Consider the following 27,261-nt stretch of genomic DNA (forward strand, 5'->3'; position numbering starts at 1 on the left):
ACATAAAAAATAATGTATGTTTACTTCTAGAATAGTAAAAAATCTAATTATTATCATAATTAATACTTCAGCGTAATCTCATCTGCTTCCTACGTCTAGGAATATTATAAATATATATGAGGTAATTATAAAAACTAAATAAAATTATAAGTACTATTCTTACTGTTTTGATAGATCTATTATTATTTTTATTTCATGATTAATAATATTTTTTATAGAACTTAGAATGGCAAACACGCTGACGGGGTTCTCCCTGGAAACTATCATGATTAATTCCTGATGAATTCATCATGATGGGCTAACTGGCCTGTTTTCATTCTCATCTATCACCCTCCACTGGTGCTCCGCCAGCGTATCCCGTTAATGCAGGCGGGATTACCATGCCATTTACACCCATCAAAAAAAAAAAACACGCTGACGGCCCACCTGATAGAACGTGGTAACCGTCGCCTATAAACATGAGCAGTACCATGGACGTAACAGAGTATACTGAGGACTCAGATGTTATTCCTCTGTACCCTGTAAATTCACTGCCATATCCCACCCTACAAACCGAAGCACGGCCATTAAAACACAACTGCTTCACGGTAGAAACACGAATGGGACAGAGGTGGCCAAGCAAACGACTTTTGTACAAAGTCTTCCTTTGGTAATGTCTCTTTATGAAATAGTAAATTTGTTATATTAAATTACAATAAGTCATCTATAATTAATTTTGCATGCATCACACGCATACAAATTAACCGAATTTGATATAAGTAACAATATAATTTGAATAATTGTACAATTAAATTATAATAAACCTAATATTGTTCATTGTTTGCTGTGAATAATGGAAAAACCAGGATCATCTAATTGTCCCTCCCTTCAGGGTGATTTGCTAGTAGTTGCCACGCTTGGCAGGCGGATTGGCAACTGCAGTTAGACTCTGGAGATGTTTTAAGAGGGACGCTCTTGCCCATCACTCTATTACTCGCCTCTTACGAACACCAATAGGAAAGAAAGCCTTAATAGTAACTTATATATCTCCAATTTAGGGGAGGCCTATGTCCAGCAGTGGACAGTGAATTTACTGGGTACAGAGGAATAACACCTGAGTCCTCACGAATGGCAACGCATGGGAGGTATCAAGGGCGAAATAGTATACTCTGTTATGTCCACGGTACTGCTCATGTCTATAGGCGACGGTTACCACTTTCCATCAGGTGGGCCGTCAGCTTGTGTGCCATTCTAAATTGTATAAAAAAAAGTAGTAGACGGCTGATATGATGATGACCATATCTTTTTGAGTTAGAAAAGGCGATTTTTTATCCCGATCTAGATTATTTTATTATCCTTATTAATAATTTATATAAACAATAAATATCATGCAAAACCTATTTACCTAGAACAGTCGCAAGTGCTTCATAACTGGATGCATGCATGCACGGACCACAAGGAACGTAAGTGTAACGGCTTTTAAATGCAAATCCGGGTGCGAGGGCAATGGTCACACGCCACCGTCGGCCCTTAGGGCCAATCGTGTACTCTATTCAAGCGTTTTGGCCTGATTAATGTGACTGGCGCATTTTTATGGTCCTCCAATAACATTTTAAAGCCATTACGTGTCATGAATATTTAGGATAACTCTACGCTAGGTCAGTTACGTGGTAGGTAGAAAAACCGTATGCTAATGGGGGAAAAGGATTATTAGTATTGCGATCTAACACCGGAGCACCAGTGAAGGGTGATAGATGACAACGAAAACAGGTCAGTTAGTTCATTATGATGAATTCATCAGGAATTAATTATGATAGTTTCCAGGGAGAACTGCGAGGAGGTCGACCTGGTTGGGTATATTGCTAGCAATGGGATTCTCAGTCTCCATTACTAACAATCCCTTTCCCACCTCATCATCATATTATCAACATTTACCTGTCCACTGCTGAACATAGGCCTTCATAAAGAGGGTTTTGTTAGTAGTTGGCACGCTTGACATGCGGGTTGGAAAACGCAGTTTGGTTTTAGTGATGTTTTAAAAGCGACTCTGCTACCCATCCCTCAATCATATAGTATATTTAGTTGCTTCTTACGACGTGAAAGAAACGAGAAAGGAAAGAGTCTCCATTCTATTCCGGGAACACAAGGCAATTATCGAATGTTTTTCCAATATTGTTTTGGAGCAGATTTGTTTTTATTATAACACAAGGAGCAAACGAGCATGCGGCTCACCTGATGGTAAGTGACTACCGCCGCCCATGATCACCCACAACACCAGCGGCATTGCAGGTGTGCTGCCGGCCTTTTAAAAAGGAATATACTCTTTTCTTGAAGGTTATGTTGTAGTATCGGTTCGGAAGTACTGCTGCTGGGAGTTGATTCCAAAGGATGGTTTCCAAAGAATATCGTATAAAAATACAGCTAAATCGAGATGTTCTTCTTTTGACAGAGGTACTTATTTCTATAAGAAATATGTGGCTGTGTACATAAAAGGTTTGATCAGTTATTAATTCATTCTTTATTATTTTATTCATGCACTAGGGTTGACGATAAATGATTTATCTATTATGTGTCTATTTGTAAGTGGAAATTAGCAAATTATAAACATAGTAACATATCAATAGTTAACAATTCACTGCTGAACACAGGCCTTTCCCGTAAGGGGGGGTTTTGCTAGCAAAATTGCAGAATTTAATTTTTGTAATACGCTTGATAATGGAATATTTTTTTTTTTTGGGTGAAAATGGTATGGTAATCCCGCCTGCGCTAACGGGATACGCTGGCGGAGCACCAGTGAAGGGTGATAGATGAGAATGAAAACAGGCCAGTTAGCCCATCATGATGAATTCATCAGGAATTAACCATTTCACAACAACCTTTCCCCCCATAATGGGATATTGGTATGGATGAGATATAGGTACCATTCTTGTTATTATATTTGCTGAAAATTATATAATTTATATTTGCCAAAAAACTGAATACTTGCAAGATTCAATGTTGCAAGGAGTATTCAGTTTTTTATATATATATATACATACGTATTTAAATATCTAGTGATTTTTGGGGTAAAGTGTAATCAAAACAGCTTGATATTGATTTAGAAGGACCTTATCTTATCTTATATTCGCATATGGGGTCAGCTAAGCCGTTGCACGTCGACCCATCGGAATCTTTTGTGCTTCCCCCCTGCCTTATACCATCATTTCATAGATCCTTTGTGTTACCTTAACGATATCCCGCGATTTAAGATATCTGTAGTCCCCTGGCTCTGGATAAGCCGTTTCCAGTAGACTCATGCGCATGCTCGCTAATTACAGTTGCACATCAAGTGTTCCATGGATTCCGATTTCTCCCCGCATAGTCTGCACAGTGTGTCTTAAGATAGACCCATCTTGTGTAGTATATGCCTTATTGGCATATATCCAGTTAAGGCACCCATAATGAGTCTTGCCTGTTGTCTGCCACCGCTGTAGATGAGTAGAAGGACCTTAATTATAAAAGTGTTTGGACAGTTAATAAATATGACATAAATAAGTATACAACGAGGGTGGTAATCGATTACCACCCTCGTTGTATACTTATTATACTATTATATTATATTATATTATACCATGCTCGAGCATACCATCAAATTAACGAAAAACAGCTTTGGAAGCCGGTCCATGAATATTTACAGCACTATAGGTATTATTTGCGAGTTGTCAACCATTTACATGTAGATCTTAACAGTACCCAGTAATTTTGCTGTCAAAATTTCAAACTAAAGCAACACAACATGCATGAAAGTTTGCTAGCAGATTTAACAGAAAGGGATTGAAGCCAGTGCCTCTTTTATATGACAAACATTCCATTTTGACGTGATCAAATTATTTGAGAATGGCCGTTGAAGATTTCTAATGTAGTTGTAACTTCGTGCGGAATCGCACAATGGGCGGTCAGAAGGGGTCGGGTGCGGATTGCATACAAATACCTTTATTGAGTGCCCCGTTTAGTGCATGGATGCAGTCACGAACGGCGTCGATGACTAAGGCGTATTAACTGCTAGGTCCACATAATCATGGGGTTACCTAAAATTATATATATTAGATTAATTATTGATATTAGATTCTACGCTGATATTAATTGTCCTATGCTTTTAACAATTCAATGAATATGAGAAACGACGATAGACACCTTATCGAACCTAATCTTCTAAAAATCTTCAGTAATAAATGCTCATGCTGCTTATGGTGTTATGTGTCTTATGGCTGTTCAGTAATAAATTTTCATTATGGTAATCGACCATAATGGCATACAGTGGTCGTCAAATTCAGAGGAAATCTGTACACTCTTTATATCTTAATTAAGATAGTTAGATACCTTATTCAAAATGGATAGAATCATGAGTAACTAGTGCCTGCAGGCGCAGGTAAACACAAATTCGTATCACCGTATAAATATACATATTGTTCTAGTTGGTATCAGTGTTTTTTTCGGCCTTTCCTATAAAAATGTTACTGTATATTTATGAAAGAGTATAAATGGTTTTATTTTATAAAAAATGAATTAGAAACATTAGCAAATGCTTAGAATATCTGGGGAGCATATTTTAAACTTTTATTAACTTGCGTCATCATATTAGGCGTTAACTGTCCACTGTTGAACATAAGCTTCCCTCATAAAGGGCGTTTGCCAGTTGCCACACTTGGCGGACAGTTTGGTAACCACAGGCTTTGCTGATGTTTTAAGAGGGACAGAAAAGAAAAGGACGGTCTATTCCATGCCGAGACCATTTGACAATGGTCATTGTTTAGGTATGCTTTACGTCCATATGCACGACAGTTCTTTTTAATTGTAGAACTATCAGGTTTTAACTTCTTGAGGTGGTGTGTGCGAAAACGAACCCATGTCTTCGACATATGGCACTTCGAGGGTATATTGTCTGGTTTTTGGTGGGTACACCCCCGCCTAACGGGAGGATTCCACAGTATCCATTCACCTCCCACAAGGTGTATGGGTCTGCATATAGCATTTACCAGACGTTAAAAAAAAAGGTTTTAACTTCTTAATTATTTCTCAGCCGCATCAGTTTAGTTATATAATGTTCCCCAGAGCCCGCGGTGGATGTGCACGTGAGCGATGGGATGCGGCGGCAGCGGCGGCGGGCGACGCTGCCGACGTGGCTGGCGGCGGCGGCGCTCACCGCGCTGCTGCCACCGGTCTGCGCTGACCTCATCTTCCGCGTGCCTGAAGTCGTGGTAAGGATGATAAGTACAATAGGAATGTAACTAAAAATTCCTAATCATTAGTTAATACCTCTAATGATTCAGAATAATAAGGTGCTAATTTTTAAATTCGCTCAGAATTTAAAAATTTTATATATTAGACTTTTTATACAGCTTAGAAAGGAACAATCAAGGTAAACGATTCATAGTTCGAGTCATTAGGTTATACTGTAATACCCATGTTGTTTAGATTCAAAGTCGAGCATTCTACTGTGCAGGTACAACACGCAGCTGCGTCCAAGCCCGTCGGGACCGGGAAGCCTAATAGCACGAAGACCAACGACAGCGAGCAGTGGAGCCCCGAGGACAGCATCTACGAGGTCCGCTACGAGGAGTACTACGTGGAACATGACGTGTCCACAGCAGACGCGAGGCGAGCCGCCAGGTCGCTTAAATTAGAAGACGGTGAGTGCTTAGAGTCGCCTGAATACTCTTAATCTTTGTTCATCTCCGTGTGACGATGGAATCAAAATACATCAGAAACCAGCTACGATGTTACTAGTAAAAGAGTGAATAGACTGACCTAACGATGCCCTGCCCTTGTACTGTTAGTGCTAGTACGACTAATTAGATGGTAAAATTGTTATTAATGAAAGGTGGTCTGCTATAGTTCTGGAAATGGGAGAGTAAGTTTGAAAATAAAGATCTTGTGGACAGATTACTTACCGCAGTGTTTATAGAATATAATTATGCATAAAAAAGAAATATGCCTCCATTATCAAACATCACAACATACGTTAAAAAGACATTACTCGAAAGTAGATACTGTACCCAGGAGCTTCGACTTTGACACGCTATGCATATTATGACTATTCGGATATTATGGAATTACTTGAGATAGAAACGAGTCTGCTCATGTATAAATATGAATAATAACTTGATATCGCGGTAATGGTACGGCACACTCAAGGGTGTTTTTCGTAAATATCACCATATTGCATGACGAGAACCTCGTGAAAGCCGAAATCGAGAAAAAGAGAAAATATCTTGATTTGGCTCACGAGGTGACCGGATTTTGGGGGTGACGTCCATCGAAATCATTCCAATCGTTCTATAACGATAACGTTCAACGGAACAGTCTTATTCCGACCAGTATAGAACAATACCTCAGATGGTTGGGATTCCGAGGCAGCTCACTCTCGAGAAAGCAGTGCTCTTAAATATTGCCCGCATAGTACGGCGCTTTCTCTCCCTAGGATCCTAAATCTCGGCCGACTTCTGTCGGAGGTTAGTTTGTCATCTCCTCTCTTTAAAAGGGGAGATGTGAATTTTGTTAAATGTCTAATAATAATGATAAATTAATACGAATTTTAGTTAAAAAAACACTGCTATTTTGGGATTCTAAAACACTGGTAAGAAATATTACTATTTAAAAAAATACTCAACTATATTTTTAACCAATGGTAGACCTATTGAATGGTATGAAGAATGGTAATGGTAACCTGACTATACTTGGAGCATACTTCAAACAACATATCAATACATTTTCAAAAGTTATTTATTCTTTACTTTCCAAGTTATTCTAATTATTCGTGCCCTTTTTAGACCGCCATTGTGCGTGGATTGTCACAAAGACAATTACTTGAGCCGTCGCTGCTAATTAAAGTCTATTAATTCTCACAAATTGGGACGAGGTCTCTGCACGAAACCATGTTTCGTACGTACGATGGTGTTGCTTTCAAAACCCATGTAAAAAGAAAATTGTTAAAATCCTTCCATACCATTAACAGGTTACTAGAAACTAATAAATAACTATTTATTCCTAGTTTAGACATCTATAGAGAAAGGAAAGATTAGAACAGCTAGTCTGAGAAGGGAAAAGTGGGGAACAAAAGCTCAATGGTTCAACCTTATTCTTCATCGTTGTTTTTGAGCAAACACCCAGAAGTTTATTGTTTCTTGAAACTTTGAAGACTCTTTTTGAAGAATTTTGTAACTGGGATGGAATTTTTTTTTTTGTATACAACTTAGAATGGCAAACAAGCTGACGGCCCACCTGATGGAAAGTGGTAACCGTCGCCTATAAACATGAGCAGTACCATGGACATAACAGAGTATACTATTTCGCCCATGCGTTGCCATTCCTGAGGACTTACGTGTTATTCCTCTGTACCCTGTAAATTAACCCATTTTCTTCTCCATTTCAAATATTACATATATATCAGATTTAATGACGATTGGTACAGTTATTAAGGCGTCAAGAGACAACAAACAAACAAATAAACAAACTCACTTTCACAATAATATTAAGATATAGGACTCTGGTGTGCCGAGTTGTGATGTGGGCGCCAATTTATAACGACCAATAGATTAGTGCGACGTCGCTGAATGAGTAAGCATCGCAATGAATTCCACCGTAAACTGGATGATGTATTAATAATTGTGATTGTCTATAATTATCTATTGTTATTTGCAATTTATATATTTTTTAAATGACTAGCATTTCATAATGTATGTGCCTAATACCATCTAGAGAACTTTTTTCCCTAAATACGACTCGAGTACTCAGTAATTCGTTTCTGGAAAATTGTGTAAGGTTTTATAACTAACTGCCTAAGACTGTTTTGAAGTTACTCGAAAAAAATATTTCTAGAAAAATTACTTTATTTTTTCTTTACTGTACACAAACGTAGTGTTAAGAAACATTCAATTTTAAATGTAATGCAAAGGTGAGTATATCTCTAATAAGAGATTTCTTGCAGCAAACCTTTTCATATCAATTAAATTGTTGTTTAAAAATAAAATTAGCAGTAATGCTGTTTGTGTATTATGCAATAAGACGTCCTGTAAAAAGACATATTAAAAGATATTAGAAACAAAAACGTATAGTTAACATTTAACTAATTATATATTAAACTAATAATATATAATGATTGTTTTACCAAATAATAATCTCTATAAAGTTGTTATTTCGATTATAAACCTATTGATATTATTATTTTATCAGTTTCATCAGAAGCAGTCGTGTTTGTATGGCTGTGTTTCGGTTTGAAGGGTGTGATATGGCAGTGAATTTACACGGTACAGAGGAATAACACCTCAGTCCTCAGGAATGGCAACGCATGAAGGGTATCATGGACGAAACAGTGCACTCTATTATGTCCATGGTACTGCTCATGTTTATAGGCGACGGTTGCCACTTTCCATCAGGCGGGCTGTCAGCTTGTTTGCCATAACTAAGTTGCATAAGAAAAATTATATATATATATATATATATTACTGGAGTACTTTATAGAGTAGTGACAAAAAAAAAATGCATAAACAAAATATCTTTTCTATCACGATGTTTCGGTGAAAACCGTGTAGCTACTTTCACGTGAAATCGTGACAGGCGTTCGTTAAAAAACAGTTGATTGAGGTTTTATTGCGTATTACTGAATTTAGCTTCGCAAACGATTCAACGTAAAGAAGTTCCGCTTTATTTATAAAAAACTGAAACCTATAAATCAACTTTAATTATTACACCGTTTTGTTGTTTACTTTCTTTTAAATTGGGAATTTAGTGTAAATGTGAAAGATAAAACAGATTAATAAGCTAAAATAGAATTATGTGAGTTTTGATTTTTTTTTTAATAAGAGGCTTTAACTCTAGTTTATTAGAAGTAATGGTGATATACTTTATGATACTTTATTAGTAGTGATTTTTTCAGTGTCGGCAACGCACGCGTAATAATTCGGGTATTGCAGGTGTTCATAGGCTACGGTAACCGCTTATCATCAGGTGGGCCGTATACTTTGCCACCTCAGTGGTATAAAAAATAGTATATATCTTGCAGTTTAAACCGTGTAGACCAGCATATAAAGTATCTTATGGGCTAAGTTAGGAGTTAGTTACCTAGCCGTAAACTAAAACTTATTCAAATCCGTTTAGTAATTTTTGCACGAAAGAGTAACAAACATACATGGTGTGTCCATCCATCATTGTTACAAACTTGCACATTTATTATATTTGGATTATTTTTATGGGTGATAATGGAATTTCCACTTGTGCTATCAGTATCCGTTGGATAGACTCCAGTGAGGAATTATAGACGAGGATGAAAGCAGGTAAGTTAGCCCATCGTGGTAAATTCCACAAGAATTAACAAAATTGGTTTCTAGGGGGAACCGCCTGGAGGTCACTCTGATAGGGTACATTGCTGGCTATAGAGATATTAAATCTTCTCTACTAACAATCCCTGCTTCTCTATTAATAGGATTTTTTTCTGCTACTTAGAATGGCAAACGAGCTGACGGCCTACCTAATAGAAAGTGGTAACCGTCGCCTATAGACATGAGCAGCACCATGGACATAACAATGTATACTGTTTCTCCCATGATACCCCCCATGCGTTGCCATTCTTGAGGACTCGGGTGTTATTCCTCTGTACCTTGTAAATTCACTACCATATCCCACTCTTCAAACTGAAACACAGCCATGCAAACAAGTGCTTCTTGCTAGAAACACGAATGGGACAGAGGTGCTCAAGCAAACGACTTTTGTACAAAGTCTCCCTCTGGTATTCGCGTCATTCTTATGTCATAGTCTAAAAAAATAATATTATCTATGATTTGACGATCAAATAATTTTGCACTTAAAAAGTGTATATAATAAATTTACAGCGTATAATAAGTTCATATAACGCGAGGACAGTATTTTGCACCTGATATCATCAAGTGTCGATTACAAGCGAATTAAACGAGGAAGCCACCATTATGATACATGATATTAAAGGGCATGACTGTCCGTACGTGTGAGCTACGTGCTCGTGTACTTGCTTAATTAAGAGCTCCACTCCGACTGTCATTACGAGCATTACATACGTACAGTTTACGACGCATTGTAAACGCTAAATTGGACACTTATACAGTGCCTAATTAGAATCATATATGTAAACAATTTGCAGTATCTGTGACATTCTTTTATGAAGCATTTTTTTTTTTTATGAAAAATGGGCTAAATTCTTTGATTATTTAGAAACAGTATCTCCATACAAATGCTTCTAGAAAAACGGGTCAACTTTTTTATATAATTTCGCGTGATAAATAGTTATGAGTGATTCCTTTATAACTTCTATATTTTTTTATATATAAATCCTGCATTTTTTAATGCGTTAACAGTAATTTTATTTATTAAATAATACGTTAATATATATTTTATGTATAAATATATAGAATACTGATAAAAAAATGAGTCAGCTAATTAGATAATTAGCTAACAAAAAGTTGACCATTTTTGAGGCTCGATACTCTATCTAAATCCTTATTAATATTATAAATGGAAAAATGACTTTGTTTTTTTACCTTATACCGCCCTAACGGCTTAACCAATCCCTATGAAACTTAGTATATACGTACTATATGGGATGGAGGAGGGTACAGGCTAATTTTTATCCCAGTCAAAGAATATATCTCAGTTTTTGCGGACAAATTTGCGGGTAAAAGTTAGTATTAAATAAAGAGGCGCTCATACTATAGGAGGTTAGTTTTTATTAAACGGTTTTTTAAACGGTTTTATTTAGCTCGACCTGTACGGTATTTATTTATTTGGGTCAAAATTAGAAATTGAAATTTAAGCACCTTCCCGTTGTCAGATTGATCTGAAATTTGGTACACACATTTAATTTAGATGACAATACAATATAATAAAATCAATAACATTATAAATCTAAGATGGCCGCCGATACAAAATGGCGGATTACATATTTTTCCTTAACCCCCGCAATATGGGTATCAAATGAAAGGGCTATACTAGTAAAACACGATGATTATGTCAAAATTTAAAATTCAAGATGGACGCCGTTCCAATATGGCGGACTAGGTACATATTTTTCCACAACCACCACAATATGGGTATCAAATAATAGGACTATACTGAGACACCCAGACACTAGACACTCGGATACTAGACACTCAGACGCTAGACCCTCAGACACTAGACACTCAGACACCCAGACCCTAAACACACAGACACTAGACACTCGGATACAAGACACTCAGACACTAGACACTCGGACACTAGACACTCAGACACTAGACACTCGACACTCGACACTCGACACTCAGACACTAAACACCAGACACTAGACACTCAGACACTCGACACTCAGACACTAGACACTCAGACACCCAGACCCTAGACACACAGACACACAGACACTAGACACTCGGATACAAGACACTCAGACACTAGACACTCGGACACTAGACACTCAGACACTAGACACTCGACACTCAGACACTAAACACCAGACACTAGACACTCAGACACTCGACACTCAGACACTAGACACTAGACACTCGACACTTGACACTCGACATTTGACACTCGACACTCGACACTCGACACTCAGACACTAAACACTAAACACTAGACACTAGACACTCAGACACTCGACACTCAGACACTAGACACTCGACACTCGACACTCAGATACTAAACACTAGACACTAGACACTCCGACACTCGGATACAAGACACTCAGACACTAGACTCTCAGACACTTGACACTCAGACACCCAGACCCTAAACACACAGACACTAGACACTCGGATACAAGACACTCAGACACTAGACTCTCAGACACTTGACACTCAGACACCCAGACACTAGACACTCAGACACTAGACCCTCAGACACTAGACACTCGAAACTCGACACTCGACACTCGACACTTGACACTCGACACTCGACACTCGACACTCGACACTCGACACTCGACACTCGACACTCGACACTCGACACTTAGACACTAGACACTCAGACACCCAGACACTAGACACTCAGACACTAGACACTCGGATACAAGACACTCAGACACTAGACTCTCAGACACTTGACACTCAGACACCCAGACGTTAGATACTCTGACACTAGACACTCAGACACTAGACACTCAGACACTAGACAATCAGACACCCAGACACCCAGACACTAGACATACAGACACTAGACCCTCGGATACAAGACACTCAGACACTAGACTCTCAGACACTCAGACACTAGACACTCGGATACAAGACACTAAGACACTAGACTCTCAGACACTAGACACTCGAAACTCGACACTGAAAAACTAAACACTAGACACTAGACACTCCGACACTCGGATACTAAGACACTCAGACACTAGACTCTCAGACACTTGACACTCAGACACCCAGACACTAGACACTCAGACACTAGACACTCGACACTCGACATTCGACACTTGACACTCGACACTCGACACTCGACACTCGACACTCGGACACTCAGACACTAGACACTCAGACACTCGACACTAGACACTCAGACACTAGACTCTCAGACACTTGACACTCAGACACCCAGACACTAGACACTCAGACACTAGACACTCGACACTCGACACTCGACACTCACACTCGACACTCGACACTCAGACACTAGACACTCGACACTAGACAATCAGACACCCAGACACTAGACATACAGACACTAGACTTTCAGATACAAGACACTCAGACACTAGACTCTCAGACACTCAGACACTAGACACTCGGATACAAGACACTCGACACTCGACACTTGACACTCGACACTAGACACTCAGACACTCGACACTCGACACGACACTAGACACTAGACACTCAGACACTCGACACTAGACACTCAGACACTCAGACACTCAGACACTAGATACTCAGACACTAGACACTCAGACACTAGACACTCAGACACTAGACACTCAGACACTAGACAATCAGACACCCAGACACTAGACATACAGACACTAGACCCTCGGATACAAGACACTCAGACACTAGACTCTCAGACACTCAGACACTAGACACTCGGATACAAGACACTCAGACACTAGACTCTCAGACACTTGACACTCAGACACTCGGACACTAGACACTCAGACACTAGACACTCGACACTCAGACACTAGACACTCAGACACTAAACACTAGACACTCAGACACAAGACACTCAGACACTAGACACACATCTCACCAGATGGATGGTGATGATGTGGACTTAGACGAAGCTTGTGGACGCGAGAATAGCCTATTCACAATTGCTTTAAATTAGTTGTGATTATTTTTTAATTATACGATTTTTTAAACGGTTTTGAAATATTTGTAGGTGCAAAAGTAATGTTGCGGTCCAACATTGACGTTACAAAAGGATTGGTAAATGACGCTATAGGCCACATTACAGAAATTTTTTGGCCTCAGTTCCGTCGAACCCAAATGTACGAAACAGATCTTTAATTGACTTTGGCACAGACGGCATGCACGTTATTTACCCTAAAGCCATACAGTTTCCAGCAAAATTCAATTATGATACGGCTGAAAAAAGGATGTTGCCCTTAGTTTTGTCATGAGCATTCACCGTCCATAAAATGCAGGGCAGCACCGTCGACCATGCAGTAGTATATTTGGGCTCAAAATGGTTTGAGGAAGGACAAGCATACGTGGCTCTAAGTCGAGTCAAGTCTCTGGAAGGGCTATGTATTGAGGAATTAGATTGTACTAAATTATCAGGTAAGAAACCATGTAATAATGATGCACTGAATGAATTAAATAGAATGAGGAATATTCGGTAAACAATTTCACTAAATACTAAAAACAAGAAAATAAAAATCGGTAAAAAAACTTTTAAGTTAAACGGTTTTATTTTATGTGCACTGAAAACTACAAAATAAATAAATAGTTACTTACCTATCAACCTACGTAGGTGATCTCGGTCATTAATATCTCTGATGGTAGTGGTTGTCATAACATGAACCATGTCAGCGGCCGAAAGGCAGTTCATGAGAGAACACTAACACCAGGGTTTGCTTGGTAGGTAAACTAAGCAGCCCACACTATAACAAGTAGGTATTTTGACCTTCTAGTTCAGAAATATTTTAGTACTAGGCAGAACAGCTTTTAGGCATATTAGACTAAAATAAAAACGTGGGGCCCCTCTGAAATCATACCTATAGCAGAGCATATCTTATACTTTGGTAGATCATGAGCTCGGCGTTCGCTGGTGAAGCCGTAACGGCTGGTTATTGATGGTCACAACCTCCAGTTACGATTATAGTAAGTCGATTCAGCGGAGCCTGGACTCCGGAGCTATGAGGTTTCGGATGCGACCGGGATAAACCGCTAGGATGATGATGATGACGATTATAATAAGTCGATGCAATTCACACTTAGTATAGTAGAAAGTAATACAGAAATAGTTAATGGGCCCCACGTTTTTATTTTAGTCTAATATGCCTAAAAGCTATTCTGCCTAGTACTAAAATATTTCTGAACTAGAAGGTCAAAATACCTACTTGTTATAGTGTGCTGATACCAAGCAAACCCTGGTGTTAGTGTTCTCTCATGAACTGCCTTTCGGCCGCTGACATGGTTCATGTTATGGCAACCACTACCATCAGAGATATTAATGACCGAGATCACCTACGTAGGTTGATAGGTAAGTAACTATTTATTTATTTTGTAGTTTTCAGTGCACATAAAATAAAACCGTTTAACTTAAAAGTTTTTTTACCGATTTTTATTTATTTTATTTTTAGAACTGAACGTTTTAGACCCGATTTGCACTAATATAGTATTATAAAATCTATGGCGGTACTAATGCTCTAAAATATCCACTCTTTCAGAGTGAATTAATTAAATTATTATATGAAAATTTAATCATAGAAAGATGCGTGAAACTAAACAAAGAGCGGCACTAAGCAGGCTTTTTTATGGGTGAAAATGGTATGGTAACCCCGCCTGCGCCAACGGGATACGCTGGCGGAGCACCAATGAAGGGTAATAGATGAGAATGAAAACAGTCCAGTTAGCCCATCATGATGAATTCATCTGGAATTAACCATGATAGTTTCCAGGGAGAACCGCGAGGAGGTCGACCTGATTGGATATATTGCTAGCAATGGGATTCTCGGAGACTGAGATTACTAACAATCCCTTTCCCCCTGCACTAAGCAGGCTGTGAAGAGGTACACTTGTAGGCTGTCAAAATGACGATCGCCAACATACTGGTAGAATGAATTGCTGTGAAAGTGACCTTCACGTTTGAACCATATTACCTGTTTACCATCAAGGTGGTGGTGGTGTTTGACCAGCCCGTATAACAGAAAGAAAAGTAGAATAAGGGGTACAGAATGGAAGAAAGGAAAACGACGTAACAAACGGCGAAAGTTGAAATTTGTGCGCATTGTGCGCAAAATGTATTAAAACTAACAACCTTCCAGGCTTGATTGATGTCTAGACTAGACATACCGTTCAATCGTAATTATTTGCATAATAAATACTCACATCATGTATTGTTACTAGTGTCGTACGCTGCGGACTCTACAAGCCACCTAACAATTCACAGTAGTGTCATTTTGTCTAATTAGTACCCTTTATTAATGACACACCAACTAGTACTGTATCAAGGTTAGTGGATTAAACCATAGACACATATAATAAATAGTTTTGTTCTTTTTTTTTAAATAATATAAATAATATAAATTTAGACAAAGTTGATTTACTATATTAAAAGAGAACATATAACATTAAAAGAGATTTGAAAATTAATTGTAGTTTTTTTTAATAGGTGAAAATGACATGGTAACCCTGCTTGTAGTATCGGTTTACGCTGGCGGGGTACCAGTGAAAGGTGATAGGTGAAAATAAAAAAGGTAGATCAGTTTTTTTAAATAGATGATAATGGAATGGTAACCCCACCCGCGCTATCGGTATACACCGGCGGGGCACCAGTGAAGAATGATAGGTGAGGATGAAATAGGTCAGTTAGCCCATCGTGACAAATTCAACAAGAATTGTTCACGATGGTTTTCAGGGGGAACCACGTGGAGATCGACCTAATAAGGTATATTGCTAGCAATGGGGCTGTCAAACTCCATCGCTAACAATCCTTTTTCCCCCCAAGGTAGATCAGTTAGTCCATCGTGACGAATTCAACGATAAATTAGTCAAATCGTTTCAGACAAAGAGACGTTATCGCGTTACAATTAAAAAGGAACCAATTCAAAATTTTCTTCTTTTCGGAGCAGCTTAAAAATTACTTTTGAAAAATGGTATTTTAACTAATGAATAACATTTACAATGTAATACAACATTATTGGCTATAACAACCCCGTAAAACCACCTTACCCTTTTATCAAGATTTTATAGCCTGGTAAACGAGTAGTTCATAGTTATTGGTCTTGTGACAGGGTGGATGACGTCGCCATGACGTCACGGATGACCCAGCACCCTCGTTACTCCGCAGTTAATGCGTCTCGTGACTCAGACCCGCGATAAACACCGCAACGAGCTTACGAATACACTGCTTTTTATTTTCAGCGTCCTTTGCTCGCGAAATATTTAACATGCATGTCATGTGGCGGGATAATTAAAACCGCTCTAGATAAAAGTAAATTGTATTTTATTACAATTATATTAATCTGCCAGTAACTGCCGTGTTCGGTACACGGTTTGGCAACCGTAGTTTTTTTTTTTAATGCGTGATAATGGAATGGTAACCCAGCCTGCGCTATGATAAGTGAGGATGAAAAGGCAGTTAGTTCAGTTAGCCCATCGTGACGAATTCAACGATAAATTAGTCACGATGGTTTCCAGGGGGAAATGCGTGGTGGTCGACCTGATAGGGTATATTGATAGCAATGGTGACTAATCTCCCCATTACTAACAATCCCTTCTCACCGGCAACCGTGGTTACATCTTGGCAATGTTTTCAAAGGGGCGCTGCTGCCCAACCCTCAACCATTAAATTACCATAATTCTTACGACATGTAAGGGAAAAGAACAATATATATTCGATTATTTATCCTTTCCTATCCTATATATATATATATATATGATTAAGAGATTCTTAGATGGCATACGGACTATCTGATGCTAAACGAGGTTACGGTAGCCTATGGACAATTGTAACGCTAGGGATTTCACGCGCGCGTTGCCAACACTTTCGATACCTTAATATGTCCTTTTTGAAGAACCCCATGCTGTAGTCTCTAGGGAAAGTCAAGGCAGGAAGATTATTACACAACCTTATTGTTTGCGGGAGGGAGCTCCTTTGAAACTACATTGTGCGTGATCATTCTAGTTCTTAGGTGAGAGGAATAATCGTATTTAGGATGTTACATGACAATAAATGAAGCCAAGAAAATATTGTCTGCTAGCCTTTACCGTCACTCCGTCCATGTGATCAAGAATAAAATTGTCTGTGTCCTGTGTCCGAAATACTACGTGTAAATCAAATTTCATAACGATAGGTCGAGTCGTTAAGGCGTTAACGGGTAACAAACCAAACTCATTTTCAAATTTATAATATTGGTAAGTTTACACATAATTTTTTTTTTATACAACTTAGAATGGCAATCAAGCTGACGGCCCATCTGATAGAAAGTGGTAACCGTCGCCTATAGACATGAGCAGTACTATGGACATAACAGAGTTTACTGTTTCGCCCATGATGCCCATGCGTTGCCATTCCTGAGGACTCTGTTATTCCTCTATACCCTGTAAATTCACGCCATATCCCAACCCTTCAAATCGAAACACAGCCATGCAAACACAACTGCTTTACGGTTGAAACACGAATGGGACAGAGGTACCCAAGCAATCGACTTTTGTACAAAGTCTCCCTCTGGTATTAATATTGGTAAGTTTACACCTAAATTAATAAATAGTCCTTATTCTTACGGATGTACAACAAACGTTTTGGGGAATACACGAGCATAGCTTATTGATATCCAGTGTTATTCTATGGGATAGATTATTTATTTATTTATTCTTTATTGATGATTCTACAAAAAAAATTCTGGTACAAAAGGCGGACTTAATATTTATGTAATGTAAACTTTATGTAATTTTTTTTATTAATTTTTATTAATTTAAGCTTCTGTCGTTGTTTTAATGTAACAACCTTCATATCTTAGTTATATTATATATTTACAAAGCTTTTTTTCCAAGTTTAATATAATAATAGTTCATAATATATATAAATATATATGTCATAATATAATAAATACTATGTAAATTTAAATACTTGTGTTAGTCACTAGTTTAGATATTTAGTTCCATTTTGCGTGCCAATTTTTGTTACAATATTCTTTGTATAATATTAAAATTTAAAAATGTAAATCTTTGGATATTTTATGTGCTGTGAGTACATTGCTCATACATACATATATTTAGATAGATATTTGTAGTGATGTTTATATAATGATTATGTAGCATATGTGTACTTGTAAGGAGTTCCGGTGTATTGATATCTAATCAAAAGTTTATTTTGTGCTTAAACGTTTAACGTTTTTAAATGAATGATAATGTAATGGTAACCCCGCCTATCACGCTATCGGTATACGCTGGCGGGGCACCATTGAGGGATGATAGAGAAGATAGGCTAGTTAGCCCATCGTGATGAGTACTTCTGGAATTCAGCATGATGGTTTCCAGGGGGAACCGCGTAGAGACCTGACTGGGTATATTGGTAGCAGTGAGACTGGCAGTCCGCATTACTAACAATCCCTTACCCCCAAACGTTTAAGTTAGTCACAAGCTAAGGTGATCTCAGATATAAGATGGCAATATTTTGTTACGGTATGCTTGACGTGTCCATATGTCCTGTTTGGATTGCCCTTTGTTTAGGTTCTCTGCCGTAGTGTTCCCGAACAAATATGGAGATGCGAAATTGTCCCGTTTTTCCAAGACCCAGTTACAGCTTCCAATTCTTATTTATTAATATTAAGAAAGAGTGCCTTTAATTTATATTACTTAGAATCATCATCATCAAGCATCTGCATTAAAACATTGTTTTCTGCTGACAAAAAATAAAATGATTGAAAATTACTTACTTAATTTTGCTGCAATATATTTCAAAAAGGGAATGTTGCGTTGGGTCGGCCATTTGGAGAGGATGTATGAAAGAAGAATTACGAATGAGATTTATCGAGCAAGAATGAATGGAGATGTCGGTAGGGGCCGCCCTAGACGGATGTATGTTGACCAAGTAGCCGACGTGCTGAAGAAGGGCCAAATTAAAAGTACCCGTAACCGGCGAGCGTGTATGAAAAGATTGATGAATAATATATATATATATATATATATATATATATATATATATATATATATATATATATATATATATATATATTAATATTAAGAAAGAGTGCCTTTAATTTATATTACTTAGAATCATCATCATCAAGCATCTGCATTAAAACATTGTTTTCTGCTGACAAAAAATAAAATGATTGAAAATTACTTACTTAATTTTGCTGCAATATATTTCAAAAAGGGAATGTTGCGTTGGGTCGGCCATTTGGAGAGGATGTATGAAAGAAGAATTACGAATGAGATTTATCGAGCAAGAATGAATGGAGATGTCGGTAGGGGCCGCCCTAGACGGATGTATGTCGACCAAATAGGCGACTTGCTGAAAAAGGGCCAAATTAGAAGTACCCGTAACCGGCGAGCGTGTATGAAAAGATTGATGAATGAAGAGGTCTGTTTAAATCGAAGCATTTGGCGTTCCATTGTTTCTGTTTACCCTAATGAAAAACAGACGTGACAAATATGTACGTATGTATTTTCTTAATAAATAATTTTGTTATTTCATTGAGAATCTAGGATGGTATTTGAATAATTGTTAATAATTTGATATCAAAATTGAGTTTCCTACTAATCGAGAAAAATAAACCGCTGTCCCATTTTGAGTCAAATAAAATACGATTTCATTGGGAATGCCATAAACCTACTATCAATTTTTGACGGTTCTGTGAGAATGGCAATAAGTTTCGGATATCCAGCATCCTTGGTCCCTATATACTTATCACTCGGTATACAGTGACAATGTATTCGTGCAGAGGTCGCCGGGCGGGGCGGTTCTCCACAAATTACGAGTTACGCACCCAAACGGTTCTCCTCAAGGCCTTATGTCCGAGGCACATGTTATTTGCATCTGTCACGGTATTGTTACACCATTGTCGGGCTCGACAATGGTGTGTGCCGCTTAAACGTATGTTTTACTGAAGGATATAATTATTGCGTATGTTTATATAACGGAGTTTCAATGAAATTAAGGAAAATAAGGAGACTTTGTACAAAAGTCGTTTGCTTGGGTACCTCTGTCCCATTCATGTTTCAACCGTAAAGCAGTTGTGTTTGCATGGCTGTGTTTTGGTTTGAAGGGTGGGGTTTTAAGGGATATGGCGTGAATTTACATACTATATATATATATATATATATATATATATATACACGGTGATGGTCCATCTGCGTGGGAAGAGGGATTGTTAGTAATGGAACGTTAATTCTCATTGCTAGCAATATACTCTGTCGGGTCGACCTCCACACGGAACTACCTGGAAATCATCGTGATTCTTGTTAAACCCATAAGGAACAGTCCTGAGCCACCTGCTTCCACTTATTCCTTATCTACTATCTTTATATATATTAGACTATTTTTATTTATTTATTCATTAGTACATATATGTGTACATGGTGGACTTAATGCTAGAAGCATTCTCTCCCAGTCAACCATAGGGAAGTGTCAGAATACTCGAATAAATATTATACATATATTAAGTGACGAAATAAATTTACCTAATTTTGAATCTTGAGTGTTGGCCAGTACTATTATTACTAGTAAATTTATACCACTGAGGTGGCAAACAAGCATACGGCCCACCTGATGGTAAGCGGTTACCGTAGCCTATGAACGCCTGCAATACCAGAGGATTTACGCGCGCGTTGCCGACCCTAAATCCACTTCTTTTACGAGTAAATGAGTACTTATGAATATTTTTTAGTTCACGCTCGATTGAGTATGCTGAGTTTTTTTTTTGGCTAGAAATCGGCAACCTTCGATTTGTCGTGGTCACTGGTCAATTTCGTTGTGTCACGCCCAATTAGACAGTATTGTAGTTGGGTACTTCTGATATAATATCTCTGTGTAGTTTCCATATTTGAAGAAATATAGGCTTTTCTTAATGGTGATAATATTGTAATCCCTCTTGCGCTATCGGTATACACTGGCGGGGCACCAGTGGGAGATGATAGATGAGGATGAAAGCAGGTCAGTTAGCCCATCCTGAATATTTCAACTAGAATAAACTAAGATGGTTTCCAGGAGGAACCACGTGGAGGTCGACCTGACAGGGTATATTGCTAGTAATGGGGCTATCTGACCTCATTACTAACAATCCCTTTCCCCCCCGGAAATATAGGCTTTATTTACGATTTTGTCGACGTGGCTGGTATGTATTGATCGACCGGCATATAAAGTGGCCATGTCCTTTTCTAGCTGGAGGTAACAAACAAAAGACAAACTCATTTTCATATTTAAAATATTAGGTTTTTAACCGCGACTTGGTCTGCGTGTCTGATGTTTTTTTTTTTCTTTTTTTTTATACAACTTAGAATGGCAAACATTGTATGATGTACATTTATTGACCGGCATAAAAAATAATCTTTACTATACCATACAGTACATTATTGTTATTTTTATTTTTATCCTATAGTTTATTCTATGCAACTTTTTTTATACAAATTAGAATGGCAAACAAGCTGACAGCCCACCTGATGGAAAGTGGCAACCGTCGCCTATAGACATGAGCAGTACCATGGACATAACAGAGTATACTGTTTCGCCCATGATACCCCCCATGCGTTGCCATTCCTGAGGACTCAGATGTTATTCCTCTGTACCTTGTAAATTCACGCATAAACTTAGAATGGCAACTAAGCTGACGGCCTACTTGTTGGAAAGTGGTAACCACTTATAATCTGTTATGTCCATGATACTCCATGGGCATAACAGATTATATTGTAGCCTATGATACCTCTCATGCATTGCCATTCCTGAGGACTATAATGTTATTGCCATATACACTGTAATTTTATTGCCTTTCAAACCGAAATATCCATGCAAACATATACACCAAATTTAATAGAAATTGGTTAAATCGTTAACGCGCAAAGAGGTAAACAAATAAATACACTTTCACATTTCTATTATTAGTAAGAATTATTATAAATTTTAATTTTATCTTATATAAAACGAACTCATTTTATATTTATATATTAGGGACTTGTTATATTAGAAAATAATTCCACTTTATAAGCACATACATAATATTTTGTCATTAGTTAATTTATCTGCTTAAATTAAAATTAATCTGCTTAGAAATTAATTAATCTGCTTATTAGTATATATATGTCAATAGTTATTATCTGTATACTGGGTTTTATTTTTAAAACAATATATATATATATATATATATATATATATATATATATATATATAAAAGTCGATTAGCAATTAATCTGTCCCATTCGTGTTTCTACCGTGAAGCAGTTGTGTTTGCATGGCTGTATTTCGGTTTGAATGGTGGGATATGGCTTGAATTTACTGGGTACAGAGGAATAACACCTGAGTCGTCAGGAATGGCAACGCATGGAGGGGTATCATGGGCGAAACAGTATACTCTGTTATGTGCATGGTACTGCTCATGTTTATAGGCGACTGTTTCCACTTTCCATCAGGTGAACCGTCAGCTTGTTTGCCATTCTAAGTTGTATAAAACAAAAAATCTTGATAGTTTCACCCCATGCGCCCTTTATTTCCTGAGTAACAGTGTCTATTACATTTTGCAGTACTTATGCATTTGTAAATGTGCAACATGACGTAGGGCTGTGCTGTGCTGATCAATAGCGCATCTGATGCACTACACATGCGTGCACCTTATGAGATTCATAACAGGAAGCGTGCTTTGTTTGCGTTGGGAAAGCATTCGAATGTTTATATTTAATTAGCTTTAGTTTGCAACTTCGAATGCGTAGATTTAGCAACATATAGCAGTTTTCAACTGATTTCAAAATGAAAGAGGTTCTCAGTTTGTTTGAATTTTTTTATGTTTGTCGCCTCATGACTCCATCAGTAGTGAACCAATTTGGAAAATTCTTTTTTTATCTGAAAGGATATTCTTACAGATTGGTCCTGTTGGCGACAGATCTCCTTTTATATAAGTTTACCTTTTTTAGATTTATATTTTTATATTTTGAATATGTCTTTTTGATATCTATTTTGTTTTGCTTTTTGATTGACATATTGTTGTATTGTGTACGTCTAAAGACGTTCTTGTCGCTGCCCTCCTCTCCTACCAACATTGACTTTAGATCCTATAAAAAAATTATCAAAATTAGTTCATTAGTTTATTTTTAATACATTTGAAGTCTTTTTTATGTCGGATTTTTAATAATTTACATTATAACGACTGTAGTGTAGCAGTTTATGAAATCGCTTTTCGATAGTTGCACATCAGATCCTGGCACAATTATTTTTATACCACCGAGGTGTCAAAGAAACGTACTTCCCATGTGATTGTAAATGGTTATCATAGCCTATGGAATAACACTCGCTTTGTATGCTATTGTAAACAATACAAACCTTTGTATATATGATGAAGCCTGATTGATGGAAATGGAAACCCAGCGTACGCTATCTATATACGCTGACGGAGTACCCGTATAAATGATGACAGATGGGATCAACTATCGAATTCAACAGGAATTAATCCCAATTATTGAATACAAAAGACAAGAGTATTTAAAGAACTGATTTGGTAATTAAATAATAAATCCACATGATAAGAACACTGAATTAATTAATTTAGTCCTTAACTCTTTTGTAATTATATATTTCACAATCACTAAATTAAGCACAAGTTTTCGACTCACGATTCACTCTAAGAATGCCCTTAAACCCCAAAACAAACGAACGGTAATAAATACGTAGAAGGAACACTACGAGTCAGGGGGGAAAGGGATTGTTAATAATGGAGGCTGAGAATCCTATTGCTAGCAATATACCCAACCAAGTCGACCTCCTCGCGGTTCCCCCTGGAAACTATCATGGTTAATTCCTGATGAATTCATTATGATGAGCTAACTGGTCTGTTTTCATTCTCACCTATCACCCTTCACTGGTGCTCCGCCAGCGTATCCCGTTAGTGCAGGCAGGGCGGGGTAGCGCATTCCACTTTCATCCATCAAAAAAAACTACGAGTCATTGTTTCTGTAGTTAAAATATTTCGCCATTATCGGGGCCCATTTTAGGAATTCGACAACAGGGTCGTCGTTGTTTCTTGCTCTGCCATCGGTATGCGGTGTTTCGATTGCCAACACAATAGTTTTCAAGGTGCTATGTGTTACATATTCCGGGTGATTATTTACATATTTCTTCACGTTTAGTTCCAGAGACGCTGGTGGGGTGTGGCACGTGCAGCCGCCGGGAACTAGAGTACTGCGAGACGCGTGTGCTCGCCGACCACTGCTGCTGCGAGCGGCAGGTGATGCCAGAGCCGTTCCCCTGGCTGCCGCACACCTGCTACATCGGCCCGCGGCGCTGTCGCCCCCTGGCGCACGACTGCGCCCAGTACAAGCGCATCCGAGAATGTTGCTGCACCAGGAAGCTCGCTGAGAGATGTTAGTAAATTTTTTTTCTGCTGACATCAAATGTGGTAATCAAGCACAGCTCGATACTAATCAAAAACTGATATCTATCACTGATGAAATTTTGCAATATCAGAAATATCACTCGTGCATTATAAAGTCTTATACTATAAAGAAGTTGCCTACACATTGCCTGATCATTATCTCAATATTGTTAGAGTCACGTTACCCAGTATTTTTTTTTATACAACTTAGAATGGCAATCAAGCTGACGGCCCACCTGATGGAAAGTGGTAACCGTCGCCTATAGACATGAGCAGTACCATGGACATAACAGAGTGTACTGTTTCGCACATGATACCCCCCATGCGTTGCCATTCCTGAGGACTCAGGTGTTATTCCTCTGTACCTTGTAAATACACGCCATATCCCACCCTTCAAACCGAAACAGCTATGCAAACACAACTGCTTCACGGCTGAAATACGAATAGGACAGAGGTACCCAAGCAAACGACTTTTGTACAAAGTCTCCCTCTTGTAAAATTTCTCTGCCACTTCTCTATTCAAAGGGAATCACTGTAATATAAATAAATAAATGAATAAGCAGTTTCACCATCATCATCATCATATCAGCTTTTAACTGTCCACTGGTGAACATAAATCTGCCACTTGGAGGGTTTGGCAGTAGTTGCTATGCTTGGCAGGCATATTGGCAACCGCAGTTAGGCTTTTAAAGATGTTTTAAGAGGGACGTTGCTGCCCATCTCTCGCCCTCTCTTAGTCGCCTCTTACGACACTCACGGTAAAGGCAGCGGTGGCCTATTCTATGCCGGGACCTACACGGCGTGACTACTATATTTGTCTCTTATTTATCAAAATATGTATTCCTTTCCAGGGAAGAGCATTCTATCAAAATCGACACGCCTCGGCGTGAGCGGAGCGTCTCTCCTTCTTCTGTCGATGCTGCTGTTCGTAGCGTACCTGTGACACGGGCATCCCCAGCGGGTCCTGCCAGGTCCTGCTCATGTGTAGTCATCTACAGGTTGATCTATCACCGCCACGTCCATGTTCCATTTTAAAAAAGTGCACTTTTACCTAATATGCAGGAAACTGCAGTGCACTCAGTGGCATCAGGTTACAAAGTGCTTGAGGCTCATTGTTAAAGCCCCGGTTACGTATTTGTGTTGTTATAGTGTAGTAGATTATTGCAGTCTTTCTTTACCCACGCGTTGCACTTTTTACTGTAAATACTGCAAGAAAATTTATACTGGTATCACGCATATGTGTGGATACGATCCTGTATCTCACCAACATTATCTAGACCATATGCATATAGATGGATTATGGCCTTAAAAACAGTCAACTAACAGTCGACTGACGAGTCGTATTTTATACTGCACGAACGCCTTCATTTTCTTTTATATATTTAAGACCAGAATAATAAATAAATAAACCTTTACAGCATAGTCTGTTACTTCGCTAAAGTCGTTTTTCGTGCTGCAAATAGGACATTAAAGGACAGGGTAAGAGACTAGACTAGGATTACGTTCCATCGTTCCAAGTTATGGAACTGAAAGTTTAGTATTGATAAATATAAATAAATAAAATGTTGACTAAATGATTTGTATGAAAAAAAAAATTCGCCAGTTATAATATAATCGTAGGTCCAATTTAAAAATGAGTACCATGCGTTAAAAATGAGCGCCATTTTTTTTAAATCGGCCGTTTCGTCGTCGCGTTTTTAGAAGGATACGTTATCTAGATGTTATTCATCTAAGATAATGTCATAAATTTACCAAAGTTTGAAATGACTACAGTGAGTTATGGTTTTATTAGAAAATTTTATAATTAATTTTGTAAATATGTGTTTGTTCTCTGTCGGTGTATTTGCTTCATTGAATTATGATTAAGAATATTGTATATATATATTTATATTTGTATATTATGACGAGTACTGTAACATAGCATTTAATGTTATGTCCTATATATATATATATATATATATATATATATATATATATATATATATATATATATATATATATATATATATATATATATATATATATATATATATATATTTGATATTAATGATCCCTTTTACAATTTCACGAAGACATATATCTGAAACAGAGTAATAGTATAAATAATGGCCTACGATTAGGTAATGATTATCTTTTAGACTTTTAGTTTATGCTATCAATTATTTATGTATTTATAGCAGATGTAACCTGAGGATCTACTATGAAAATTTCGGTGCCGAATGAAACACAAATTTGATGTTAAAATTAAATATTACATACCGTTTATAAATATTAAAAATGTCGTAATATCATTCCTTTGGACCTTCATGGAAGGATTTATGATTAACAATATATTAAGCTCCATTAACTGAGCCGTTTTCGGTATGAATGTGTTCGGTACGAAATTGAGTCCGAAAATTCGGAATTTCTCATTAATAACACATGTAAACTATTATAGTTTATTTAAATGATCGCGTAGATTTCCGATTCTTATAAACTATTGTTCCTTTATAATGCAGACAACTCTATGAGCATTTATTTTGTATGTTTTATCTAATTATTGTATTTATTATAATTAA

At 37.7% G+C, this 27,261-nt stretch overlaps 1 protein-coding gene across 1 annotated transcript in view; it reads left to right on the top strand.

The window, feature by feature from the left end:
- LOC113520073 (uncharacterized) overlaps positions 1 to 26,635 on the top strand; it is a 54,662-nt gene extending 28,027 nt beyond the window's left edge. The window contains exons 2-5 of the mRNA XM_052900359.1: positions 5,071 to 5,216; positions 5,462 to 5,648; positions 24,459 to 24,692; positions 25,555 to 26,635. Coding sequence (XP_052756319.1) covers positions 5,103 to 5,216; positions 5,462 to 5,648; positions 24,459 to 24,692; positions 25,555 to 25,646 — 627 coding nt within the window. The 5' untranslated portion in view covers positions 5,071 to 5,102 and the 3' untranslated portion in view covers positions 25,647 to 26,635. The remainder of the gene's footprint in view (positions 1 to 5,070; positions 5,217 to 5,461; positions 5,649 to 24,458; positions 24,693 to 25,554) is intronic.
- The last annotated feature ends 626 nt before the right edge of the window (positions 26,636 to 27,261 follow it).

The sequence above is a fragment of the Galleria mellonella genome, unplaced genomic scaffold (genome assembly GCF_026898425.1).
Source record: "Galleria mellonella isolate WM207_F2 unplaced genomic scaffold, CSIRO_AGI_GalMel_v1 utg6482, whole genome shotgun sequence".
NCBI classification, from domain to species: Eukaryota; Metazoa; Arthropoda; class Insecta; order Lepidoptera; family Pyralidae; genus Galleria; species Galleria mellonella.